The 13,424-nt window shown below is 43.8% G+C and overlaps 1 protein-coding gene across 7 annotated transcripts in view; it reads right to left on the reverse strand.

Moving 5' to 3' along the window:
- Window positions 1-13,424, reverse strand: part of LOC134357460 (mitochondrial nicotinamide adenine dinucleotide transporter SLC25A51-like) — a 45,274-nt gene that overhangs the window by 17,325 nt on the left and 14,525 nt on the right. For 6 of the 7 annotated variants that reach the window (XM_063069062.1, XM_063069066.1, XM_063069061.1 and 3 more), the window contains exon 3: window positions 1,087-2,973. The exons of the other annotated variant lie outside the window; for it this stretch is intronic. In XM_063069062.1, coding sequence (XP_062925132.1) covers window positions 2,021-2,914 — 894 coding nt within the window. In that variant the 5' untranslated portion in view covers window positions 2,915-2,973 and the 3' untranslated portion in view covers window positions 1,087-2,020. Of the gene's footprint in view, window positions 1-1,086; window positions 2,974-13,424 lie in introns of those variants that run through there. 7 annotated transcript variants of the gene reach the window in all.

Consider the following 13,424-nt stretch of genomic DNA (forward strand, 5'->3'; position numbering starts at 1 on the left):
TCCTTACTGGAAGACCAAGTTAAGTGTGGATGGATAATAATATCTCCTTCTCGCTGACTATCAACACAGGCACACCTCAGGCATATATGCTTAGCCCACTGCTCTACTCTCTCAACTCGTGACTTGTGTGGCTAGGAATAGCTCAATCACCACCTATATATAAATTTGCAATGGTTGTTGGTAAATGTCTGATGGCAACATGGAGTACAGGGTGAGACAAAATGGTCTAACCACCACCTCACAACCAACATCAACAAGATCAAGGCACCGACCGGGAACTTCAGGGAGGGGAAGTTGAGGGAACACACACCAGTCCTCATTGAGGGGTCAGTGGTGAAAAGGATAAGCAACTTCTGGTTTCTGGGTGTCAACATCTCAGAGGATCTATCCTGGTCCAAACACTGATTCGATCGTAAAGAAGGCATGTTAACAGGACCACTTCTTTTGACGTCTGAGGAGATTTGGTATGTCAGCAAAGACTCTTACATATTTCTACAGATTAACAGAGGAGACTGGTTGCATTACAGCCTATATGGAGCCTCCAATGCACAGGATTGTAAGAGGCTGCAGAGGGTTATCCACTTAGCCTACTAAATCATAGGCACAACCTTCACACCATCAAGGACATCTGCAAGAGATGGTGCCTCAAGGCGGTAGTACCCAGCATTAAGGACCTTCATCATCTGGGAGCTGCTCTCTTCTTGTTACTATCATCAGGAAGCAAGAGCAGCAGCCTGAAAACCCATATGCAACAATCTAGGAGCAGCTTCTTCCCCTCCGCCATCAGATTTCTGAATTAACACTGCTTTTTTGCACCATTTCTTTTTTGTGATTTATAGATTTTTCAGCCTTTGCATTGTAGTTGCCACAGAACAACAAAATTCACATCATAGGTCTGTGATAACTGATTCTGCTTAGAAAAACCATGAGCTTCTGTAATCAATTTTTCTACCAGAGAAATTCTTTGTAAGATCCTGAAAGGGACCAGCAATTCCAAGGCTTTGGCAGTGGAGGGGGAGGTGAGCAGTTCCTTGTTGAGTTTACCTTAAATATTTTCACAATGCCCAAGCCTGTTTAGATCATCAATAACTTTGAAGCAACAGGTAATAACACAAAATTGAAGTAACCATGCAGTACCCATATTCAGTTTAATATACAATTTTCAACAAAAGTGCAAAAACTGATTACTCAACAAGATAAAAATGTAATACGTATATACATAAGTCAACAGGGGTGCATTGCTGAAGCATCCTCTGTTATGCTAGAATAATTCAAAGCAATTAAGTATCCACAGGGCACTTTGTTCTTGAATGCTTAATCTAATGAAGAATGAAATGTTAAGGATAGTGGTCTGTCTGTATCAGCAAAGTGATAAACAATAGTAGCAACAACAACATGGACACAGACTTAACAGGGCATACAGACCAGGAACCTTTCCAATTATCACAACTAAAAATAATGCAACAACGTTACCCCAAATTCCTCAGTGGCCTTCTGCACAAGTATGTTAAAGGCAAGTCAAAGCATGTACCTTACCCCAATGTATCAAGAGTAAAAAAAAATAGTAATTATAACATCTCTTAAGTTTAAAAAAAAACTTTAAAAGAAAGTCTTTTGTAGAACTGGACAAAAGTTTCAGATCATAATGCAAACTTTAAATTGATACAGAAGTTGTCAGCAAAACAAAGTATAAAGACAAAATATTATTTCTATCAGCTTAAGAGATATGAACCATCCTCTCCGAGGTAGGTTTGATGGAATAATCATTTGGATCTATCTCCTGGTTCATGACTCACACTGTCCCTCTATTTCAATAGAAAATGAAGCCAGGAACTCCAAAATATTCTCAAATTGGGTCATTAGACACCTGATCTCTTTAAGCTGAACTCTTCTCGACCTATGCATTAAATAAGCTAGGCGAAGTGCATTTGATGGGTATAACTGAAGAGGCAGATACCACAAATGATATATGAAGCTCAAACTATTGCTCCAGTTCGGGATCAAATTTTGAAAAATTCTCTCAGATCAATTTAAGCAAAATTTCATAGGTTGCATTGATTATACCCCATGATAAAATTGAGCGATGGTAGTTAAGGTGCACTCCTCGCATTACGTTTGACAGTTTACCATCCCTTTCCCTCCAGATTTTCATGAAGACTTTTGTAAAAGATTGAAATTCTCCTCCAACTTCTGTCTGCATGCGTGCTTTCACCACATTAATTGGGAAAAATATTATTCCAAGTACAGACCCCAAAAAGCCCCCACAGATGAAGTCATTAAGCACATTAGTACTGTACGTAGTAGCTTCTGGTAGAGATTCTTTGACAGGCCCTCGCAAGCCAAAGAACAATGCATTACTTGGTCCATTGCGGAGGAGAATTGGTACAAGTCCTCTGTAATACTCCCCAAAACCATGCACTTTCAAAGCTTTAAAGGCATCAAAAGTATTTGTGAATCGGCTATGATGTCGGCGATCTTGTAGCAATGCCTGCACTCTCTCAAATGGTGTCAGCACAGCCTCTGCAGTCCCTGCCAATACCGCAGAAACAGTACGGGTCAGAAGCTCTGGGGCATTAGTTGTTCTCTTCAAGAGGCATGAGAAATCCTCATACAAACCAAACATCAATGCCACAGTCGTCGTCTTTTGGAGGAGCGGAGGCAGAATACCTCTGTATAGAATGCGAAAGCCATCCTGCTTTAACTGGCGAATAGCATCCAATGTCGTTAGTCCATACAGCTGCTGCCGAAACAACACTTTCTGTATGGGGAAAGTGATCGCAATGTTAGTGAATGCTGCAAAATATCCACAGATATAGTACTTAGTAGGTCCCACATAAGAGATCTGTTGCGTCAAATCCTGCTTAGTCCCAGCTAAGACAAGGTCCTTTGACCGGTTGCCTGCTTCAGTATCCATGTATCACGGGTGCTTATCCTTCTGGGTCAATGATACTGTTTTCCATCAGCCACATGGTCCTGTAGAGGGAAACACTGCAAAATTTAAACCTGAACCTCTATCTTTGTACTGCAGACAAATTTTTTAAAAATCTCTCCAAGCTTTCAACCTTCATTTAAATTGTGTCTTCCACATTTTCGGGATAGACACACTACAGACACTGAAATATTTTGAGATGCAGTCACCTATTTCGTAAGCAGAATACAAGAATTGTGTCATCATTGTCTCGGTTAGATCACGGGTTTGAGCCTTAGTGCAGAGACTACAGTATAATGAAAGATGCTGTACAGTGCTCGTGGTGCTGGATTTTGGCTAATGGGCAGGTATTAGCATTTCTCTTGCTTGCAGGGAGTGATGTGTGTGTCAGAAGAGAGATTAGTGGGGTGGGACAAATGGACAAGTGAATCACAGAGCGAGCAATCCCTGCAGAAAGCAGAGAATTTGGGGGAAGTAAAGATGTGTTTGGTGGTAGGATTCCGTTGAAGATGGCAAAAGATGTGGAGAATGATCTGTTGGATGCAAAGGCCAGGACGAGGAACTTTATCTCTGTTAAGGCAGCGGGGAAAAAGGGGTGAGTGAGATGTTCAGGAAATGGAGGAGATGTGGGTGAGGGCAGCATCAGTAGTGGAGGAAGGGAAACCCCATTCGTTGAAGGAGGACATCTCTGATGTCCTGTGAAGGAAAGCTGCACCCTGGGAACAGATGTGGCAGACACAAAGGAACTGAGAAAAGGGAATTACATTTTTTTTATATAGATACAGGAAACAGGGTGGGAAGAGGAAGATGTTCGTTGACAGGGTTTTCAGAGACGAAGGCAGGGAAATTGATAGAGGGAAGAGAGGTGTCAGAAATGGACCAATTGAGTTTATCAGCAGGATGAAAGTTGGTGAAGTATAGACAGATCACCAGTATCTTTCTCCCAGGGTCAAAATCTCAAATATTAGAGGACATCCATACAAGGTGAGAAGTGGTATGTTCAGAGGAGATGCGTGGGCGTTTTTTTTTTAAATAAAGAGTGGTGGGTGTCTGGACTGGACTGTCAGGGGTGGGAGTGGAACTACGTACCTACAATACAGGTATTTAAGAGATTCTTAGATACATGATAAGGCAGAGAATGGTGGGACATGGGCCTGTGTCGGCAGCAGGGATTAGCTTAGTTAGCATCTAATAACTCGTTTAATTTGTTCAGCACAACATTGTAGGCTGAAGGGCCTGTTTCTGTGCTCTATGGTTTATCTTTCATGATAGCTGAATAGACACAGAAAGGAAACTGTGGATTATATCACAAGAATTATAAAATGGAGATTTGTATGAAGCATAAAGAACATTTTGAACACATTGAACCTGACAGTGCATTGTAAAGTCTAGGAAACTCCAAATCATTGTGTTGCTTCTTGTGCTGACGGCTTCAGGAGATGTTGTACCAGGGCGTGTCAAAGCAAGATTAATTACTGTTATAAATTCAACAATAAGCACTTGAATAGGCAATTTAATGTGGATAAGTGTGAAGTTATCCACTTTGGTGGCAAAAATAGGAAAACAGATTATTATCTGAATGGTGGCCGATTAGGAAAAGGGGAGGTGCAACAAGACCTGGGTGTCATTATACACCAGTCAATGAAAGTGGGCATGCAGGTACAGCAGGCGGTGAAAAAGGCGAATGGTATGCTGGCATTTATAGCAAGAGGATTCGAGTACAGGAGCAGGGAGGTACTACAGCAGTTGTACAAGGCCTTGGTGAGACCACACCTGGAGTATTGTGTGCAGTTTTGGTCCCCTAATCTGAGGAAAGACATCCTTGCCATAGAGGGAGTACAAAGAAGGTTCACCAGATTGATTCCTGGAATGGCAGGGCTTTCATATGAAGAAAGACTGGATGAACTGGGCTTGTACTCGTTGGAATTTAGAAGATTGAGGGGGGATCTGATTGAAACGTATAAAATCCTAAAGGGATTGGACAGGCTAGATGCAGGAAGATTGTTCCCAATGTTGGGGAAGTCCAGAATGAGGGGCCACAGTTTGAGGATAAAGGGGAAGCCTTTTAGGACCGAGATTAGGAAAAACTTCTTCACACAGAGAGTGGTGAATCTGTGGAATTCTCTGCCACAGGAAACAGTTGAGGCCAGTTCATTGGCTATATTTAAGAGGGAGTTAGATATGGCCCTTGTGGCTACGGGGATCAGGGGGTATGGAGGGAAGGCTGGGGCAGGGTTCGGAGTTGGATGATTAGCCATGATCATAATAAATGGTGGTGCAGGCTCGAAGGGCCGAATGGCCTACTCCTGCACCTATTTTCTATGTTTCTATGAAACCAAGTGAACATTAATAATTTCCACCAAAAGTATTAAAGGGGGTTATGCCCTGACAATTAACATTTGCAAATATTTGGACTGCGTAATCAGAGGTCTGAGGAACTTTTCGTTCCACAGCCACCCATAGTGCTTTCATAATCTGGAATGCATTGCCTGGCACCACGGTGGAGGTAAGTATTTTCACAACTTTTTTAAAAATTTGGAAGAACATTTGAATTATCAAGACTTAGAAGGCTGCAGACCAAGTGCTGATACATATGGTTGGTAAGGTCACCATAAATGGAGTATGCTGAAACTTTAATTAACAGAGAAACATGACCATTCCAAGATTCTCATAATCCAAGTGATACATAACTGGGAGCAGCATGGCAGCATAGTGGTTAGCACAATGCTCTACAGTACAGGCAGCCCAGGCACAATACCTGCCACGGCCTGGAACAAGTTTCTACATCCTCCCCATGACTGTGAGGGTTTCTTCCCACAGAACAAGACACAGCAGTTGGTAGGTTAATTGGTCATTGAAGATCGTCCCGTGATTAGGCTAGGATTATATCAGGTGATTGCTGGAGGGGCCTATTCCATGCAGTTATCTCAATAAATAAATCCACCATTAATAAATTGAGAAACTATAACTATGATCAATGCTTAATAACTTTCACAAAACAATACAACAAGAAACTCCATTTGCAGGATTAGAAATTGAAACTGTAAAAATCCTTAAAACAATTTTTCAAATCGAGTTGTACACATTTTTGCTGGATGAGGAATCATGGCTATGCAGTGTCTGCAGATAAATACAAAATGAAGCACAGGCCAGACCTGATCTCACAGTTGAATATGCATTTTTGTTAAGACCATATTGACCATTTTCTTACAAGTCTGAACCACAAAGCACCACTATTTGTTTTAGCTTTGTTCTGGAAACTAGAGGATTTCACAATGGTCTGAAATAATTACTCAAGTAATTTAGAATATCTTGAAGTTTAAAGTAGGGTTTAAGTAATAGTTGAAGAATTCTTACAGGGGCTTAATGCAGTGAGATAAATAATTGATCAGTCCAACCATAAAAGCAACCAATATACTGAAAACCAGCACATCAGAACTGCTATAATCTGGACAAGAGCATAGCAACATCAGTTTCAATCTGTAATGCCTTTAAGTGTTTGAAAATATTTTAAGGTAACTTGTGGACACAGCTAAGAGATATTGCATTAAGATATATCAGTATGATTCATCAAAACTTAATTAAAAAGCCAAGTCTCAAGTACAAGTGATTTTTTTTGTCTTTAATTGGCTCAAAGACTGAACCAAGTTTTTGAACTAAACTAATTATACCTTCATTGGCTCCAAATGAGGGCATCAGAATTTTAAAAGAGGACAGAATGAAAGGAACAGAACGATAACAAGGCCACTGGAAAACTGGATAATGATAACAGCACATATTGATAGACATCAATGGGCCATGGGTTTAAATTAAAAACATGCTTGAGTTCTGAATGCTGATGGAACTGTTAACATATCTTCATCCTCATGAGTATTGTCATGGGCTACATTATTACAAGTGAACATACAAGGTAATTCAAATGTACTGATCAGGAGTCAGCATCACCTTGTGCATGGGAAGTCATGCCTATTGAACTTTTCAGTTTTGTTTTGAAGTAACCAAAAAGGCAGTGAGGATCGGGCAGTGGATGTTGTATACTTGGTCTTCAGCAGTAAGGTCCCACATGGTAAGCAGATCTGGAATGTGAGGTCACATGGAATCCAGGGAAACCTATTTAGGTGGATTCAAAATTGGCTTGGAAGCAAGAAGCTGAGGATGGTGGTTGAAGAACCTGCTTCTCCGAATGGGTGTGATGACTACTGGTGTGCCTCAGGAGTTGATGTTGTGACAAGTGTTTAAGATTATAAGTGGCATAGGTAAGTTGGATGCAAATGTACATTGATCAATAAGTTTGCAGATGACACAAAATTAGGTGCTGTTTTTTGTAGTGAAGGTGGTTACTGGAGATTACAGGGGGATCTTGATCGTTTGGATAAGTGGGCCAGGAAGTGGCAAATGGATTTCAAATCAGGCAAGTGTGAGGTGATGCAATTTGGAAAGTCACCACTAGGGAGTGTAATGCATCAGGGTAAAAGTGTATCACATACAAAATGCTGAGGAAATTGTTGAAAGTAGTGACACAGGATAGTGAAAAAGTCATTTAGCACGCTGGCCTCCTTCAGTCAGGACAGAGTACAGGAGTTGGGATATTGTGTTGCAGTTCTATTGGTGAGGCTGCACTAGTACTGTTCAGAGTTTTGTCACCCTGTTATAGGAATTTTTACAAGGATGTTGTCACACCTAGAGACCAATTTATGGGGAGGTTGGCCAGGGTAGGACTTTATTCCTTGGCGCATAGGAGAACAAGTGGTGACCTTATACAAGTATTTAAAATTACAAGAGGCATAGATAAGGTGTACAGTAACAGCCTTCACCCCAGGATCCGGAGCCCAAAACTAGGGGGGAGCATAAATTTCAGACAAGAGGGGAAAGATTCAAAAGGTACCCGAGGGGCAATTTCTTCATGCAGAGGATAATGAGCAGGTGGAATGAGCTGCCGGAACAAGTGGCTGCACCAACACAATGGTATCATTTAAGGAAGACATGGATAAGTCTATAGAGGATTGGAGCTTAAGAGGGATACAGGCTGAATGCAGAAAATTGGGACAAGCTGGGTGGGCACTATGATCAGCATGGACTCGTTGGGTAGAACAGCCTGTATCCATGCTGTATAGCTCTATGACTCAACTAGGAAAAATTCCTCAATCGACTTTTGAAAATCATTTGGAGAAAAGAAAACACTAGCCCTGAAATGCACTGATGCTGCCTGACCTGCTGAGTTCCTCCAGCATTTTGTGTGTGTTCCGCTAGTCCTTCCTAAGTTTAGCAAGATAAAGGTCAACAACACCCTGGCAAAGTTACTGACCCAGCTGGAGGCCACCGCACCAGAACTGCTTCTTAAACTCCGGACCGCACCGGGACCCGACCAGCGAGGCCCACCACGTTCCCGGAGTCCCACGGTCTGCTACCATGCCGGAGCACTTGGAGACACGGCCTATTCCGACCAGCACCTCTCCAAAGCAGACGACCACACAGAAGTGATGGCGGAGACCTCAAGATGCCCCAGACGCTTCCCCGGAGCGACCAACGTAAAGCCCCGTTGGTGGCCATCCACAGCTGCTGGAAGTGAGGCCTCTGCAGCCGACCTCGGAAATCGAGCCCAAGGCTCGACTGGAGTGGAGGCCTCCGCAACCGTGATCGGCTTAAGGGCTTGTTTTAGCAAGGAACCCGGCCATCCGGGATTAAGTGTCGGCTTCGGGGCCCAACCCAATCGAGAGCCTGGGCCCCCAGCAGCGGGAAATGGCAGCGGAGCCTCCCCGGTTACTCAGCCCGACCCGGAGCGCACGACGACACGACCCACCAACATCAAAGAGCTGACAACACACTGCATCAATGGAGACCTGGAAAGATACATAATTTACCGAGGAAGAGTAGGAAAAGAGCTGGGCTGCTGGTTAGATTGAAGCTGAGGGACTTCAGGGTCCCTATGCCCACCATCCTACTAGCTAATGTGCAAGCCATAGAGAACAAGGTGGATGATCTTAAAGGGAGACTCACTTACTGCAGGGAGATGCAGAACTGCTGTGTATTCTGTTTCACCGAGACCTGGCTCTCCCCTGCCACCCCCAACTGTGCCATCACCGGAGGGATTTTCGATCTATTGGATGGACCGCACGGCGTCTTCAGGCAGGACGAGGGGAGATGGTGTCTGCCTACTGATCAACAATGGGTGGTGCTCGGACACAGTGGCACTGACAAGCTCCTGCAACCTGGACCTGGAACACCTGTCAGTGAAGTGTCGTCCCTACTATCTGCCACGGGAATTCACCTCGGTCATACTGACAGCAGTCTACATTGCCCCCCCCCCCACCCCAGGGGGACGTGGAGTATGCTCTGAACATACTGTATGCCAACATCAGTGAACTTCAGACCAGGTATCCGGAGGCTTTGCTCATTACAGCCAGGGACTCTAACCAGGCCAACCTCATGTTATACCAACATGTCTCCTGCCCCACTAGAGGCCCAAATATACTGCTACACAGCAGTCAAGGATGCCCACCGTTCCATTCCACGACCTCACTTCGGAAAATCGGACCATCAGGCCGTACTCCTCCTCCTGGCTTACAAACAGAAACTGAAGCGGGAGGTCACGGTGTCAAAAGTAGTGTCGCGTTGGACGGAGGAAACGGATGAGGTCCTCCATGACTGCTTTGAATTGGTGGACTGGTTAGTATTCAAGGACTCGGCAACTAACATTGATGAGTATGCCTCGGCTGTCACGGACTTTATCTGGAAATGCACGGAGGACTGTGTGTCTCACAAGACTTTCCGGGTATTCCCTAACCGGAAACCTTGGATGAATTATGACGTCAAGTCCCTTTTAAAGGCTAGAGCTGCAGCTTTTAGGTCCGGGGATACCAGTCGCTACACAGATTCCAGGCGTGAACTCCAGAAACCCATTAAGACCATAAGACAAAGCAGTAGTAGGCCATTTGGCCCATCAAGTCTGCTCCACCATTTTATCATGAGCTGATCCATTCTCCTATTTAGTCCCACTCCCCCGCCTTCTCACCATAACCTTTGATGCCCTGGCTACTCAGATACCTATCAATCTCTGCCTTAAATACACCCAATGACTTGGCCTCCACTGCTGCCCGTGGCAACAAATTCCATAGATTCACCACCCTCTGACTAAAAAAATTTCTTTGTATTTCTGTTCTGAATGGACGCCATTCAATCTTTAAGTCATGCCCTCTCGTACTAGACTCCCCCATCATGGGAAACAACTTTGCCACATCCACTCTGTCCACGCCTTTCAATATTCGAAATGTTTCTATGAGGTCTCCCCTCATTCTTCTAAACTCCAAGGAATACAGTCCAAGAGCGGACAAATGTTTCTCATATGTTAACCCTCTCATTCCCAGAATCATTCTAGTGAATCTTCTCTGTACCCTCTCCAACGTCAGCACATCCTTTCTTAAATAAGGAGACCAAAACTGCCCACAGTACTCCAAGTGAGGTCTCACCAGTGCCTTATAGAGCCTCAACATCACATCCCTGCTCCTATACTCTATTCCTCTAGAAATGAATGCCAACATTGCATTCGCCTTCTTCACTACTGACTCAACCTGGAGGTTAACTTTAAGGGTATCCTGTACGAGGACTCCCAAGTCCCGTTGCATCTCAGAACTTTGAATTCTTTCTCTATTTAAATAATAATCTGCCCGTTTATTTTTTCTGCCGAAGTGCATAACCATACACTTTCCAACATTGTACTTCATTTGCCACTTCTCTGCCCATTCTTCCAATCTATCCAAGTCTCTCTGCAGACTCTCCGTTTCCTCAGCACTACCAGCCCCTCCACCTATCTTCGTATCGTCAGCAAACTTAGCCACAAAGCCATCTATTCCATAATCCAAATCGTTGATGTACAATGTAAAAAGAAGCGGCCCCAACACTGACCCCTGTGGAACACCACTGGTAACCGGCAGCCAACCAGAGTAGGATCCCTTTATTCCCACTCTGTTTCCTGCCAATCAGCCAACGCTCTATCTACGTATGTAACTTTCCCGTAACTCCATGGGCTCTTATCTTGTTAAGTAGCCTCATGTGTGGCACCTTGTCAAAGGCCTTCTGAAAATCCAAATATACAACATCCACTGCATCTCCCTTGTCTAGTCTACTGGTAATTTCCTCAAAAAATTGTAATCGGTTTGTCAGACAGGATTTTCCTTTAAGGAATCCATGCTGAGTTCTGCCTACCTTGTCATATGCCTCCAGGTACTCTGTAACCTCATCCTTGACAATCGACTCCAACAACTTCCCAACCACCGATGTCAAGCTAACAGGTCTATAATTTCCTTTTTGCTTCCTTGCCCCCTTCTTAAAAAGCAGAGTGACATTTGCAATCTTCCAGTCCTCCGGAACTATGCCAGAATCTATCGACTTTTGAAAGATCATCGCTAATGCCTCCGCAATCTCCACAGCTACTTTCTTCAGAACACGAGGGTGCATTCAATCTGGTCCAGGAGATTTATCTACCTTTAGACTATTCAGCTTCCTGAGTACTTTCTCTGTCGTAATTGTGACTGCGCACACTTCTCTTCCCTGCCACCCTTGAGTGTCCAGTATACTGCTGATGTCTTCCTCAGTGAAGACTGATGCAAAATAGTCATTCAGTTCCTCTGCCATCTCCTTATCTCCCATTACAATTTCTCCAGCATCATTTTCTATCGGTCTTATATCTACTCTCACCTGTCTTTTACTCTTTATATACTTGAAAAAGCTTTTAGTATCCTCTTTGATATTATTTGCTAGCTTCCTTTCATAGTTAATCTTTTCCCTCTTAATGACATTCTTGGTTTCCTTTTGTAAGGTTTTAAAAACTTCCCAATCCTCTGTCTTCCCACTAATTTTTACTTCCTTGTACGCTCTCTCTTTTGCTTTAACTTTGGCTTTGTCTTCTCGTCAACCACGGTTGCATCCTTTTTCCACTCGAAAATTTCTTCTTCTTTGGAATATACCTGTCTTGCACCTTCCTCATTTCTCGCATAAACTCCAGCCACTGCTGCTCTGCCGCCTTCCCCACCAGTGTCCCTTTCCAGTCAACTTTGGCCAGTTCCTCTCTCATGCCACTGTAATTTCCTTTACTCCACTGAAATACCGACACATCAGATTTCGGCTTCTCTTTTTCCAATTTCACAGTGAACTCAATCACGTTATGATCACCGCCTCCTAAGAGTTCCTTCACCTCAATCTCTCCAATCACCTCCGGTTCATTACACAATACCCAATCCAGTACAGCCGATCCCCTAGTGGGCTCAACAACAAGCTGTTCTAAAAAGGCATCTTGCAGACATTCTACAAATTCTCTCTTGAGATCCAGTGCTGACCTGATTTTCCCAAATCTACTCGCATGTTAAAATCCCCCACAATTATCGTAACACTGCCCTTCTGACAAGCCTTTTCTATTTCCTGTTGTAATTTGTAGTCCACATCCCTGCAGCTGTTTGGAGGCCTATAAATAACTGCCATCAGGGTCCTTTTACCCCTGTGATTTCTTAGCTCAACCCATAAAGATTCTGCACCTTCCGATCCTATATCACCTCTTTCTAATGATTTAATATCATTTCTTACCAATAAAGCCACGCCTCCCCCTCTGCCTACGTTCCTATCCTTCCAATACAGTATCCTTGGACGTTCAGCTCCCAGAGACATGCGTTCTTTAGCCAGGTCTCAGTAATGGCCACAATATCATACCTGCCAATCTGTAGCTGTACAACAAGATCATCCACTTTATTCCTTATGCTGCATGCATTTAAGTACAACACTTTAAGACCAGTATTTGATACTTTTCGCTTTGATTTCACTGCAACTTTATTGCATTGCAACTCATCCCAATGGCTACAAATTTGCCCCATCACCTGCCTGTCTTTCCTGACATCTTTACTGCTCACTATCTTAGATTTATTTCTGTTTTCCCCTTCCTCCGCTCTGTCATTCCGGTTCCCATCCCCCTGCCAAATTAGCTTAAACCCTCCCTAACAGCTCTATTAAACTTTCCCGCCAAGATATTGGTCCCCTTCGGGTTCAGGCGTAACCTGTCCTTTTTGAACAAGTCATACTTCCCCCAGAAGAGATCCCAATTATCCAAGAATCTGAAGCCCTGCCCCCTACACCAGTCTCTCAGCCACGCATTCATCTGCCTGATCTGACTATTCTTGCCCTCGCTAGCACGTGGCACAGGTAACAATCCCGTGATTACTACCCTGGAGGTCCTGCTTCTCAGCTTCCTTCCTAACTCCTGGAAATCTCTCTTCAGGACCTCCTTTGTCCTATCTATGTCATTGGTACCAACATGTACCAAGACAACTGGCTGCTCACCCTCCCCCTTCAGAATATTCAGGACCCAATCCGAGACATCCCGTACCCTGGCACCTGGGAGGCAACACACCATGCGGGTATCTCTGTCAGGCTCACAGAATCTCCTGTCTGTTCCCCTGACTATGGAATCCCCTACAACTACCACATTTCTCTTCTCCCTCCTTCTCTCCTG

Source organism: Mobula hypostoma, chromosome 16 (genome assembly GCF_963921235.1).
Source record: "Mobula hypostoma chromosome 16, sMobHyp1.1, whole genome shotgun sequence".
Taxonomy (NCBI): domain Eukaryota; kingdom Metazoa; phylum Chordata; class Chondrichthyes; order Myliobatiformes; family Myliobatidae; genus Mobula; species Mobula hypostoma.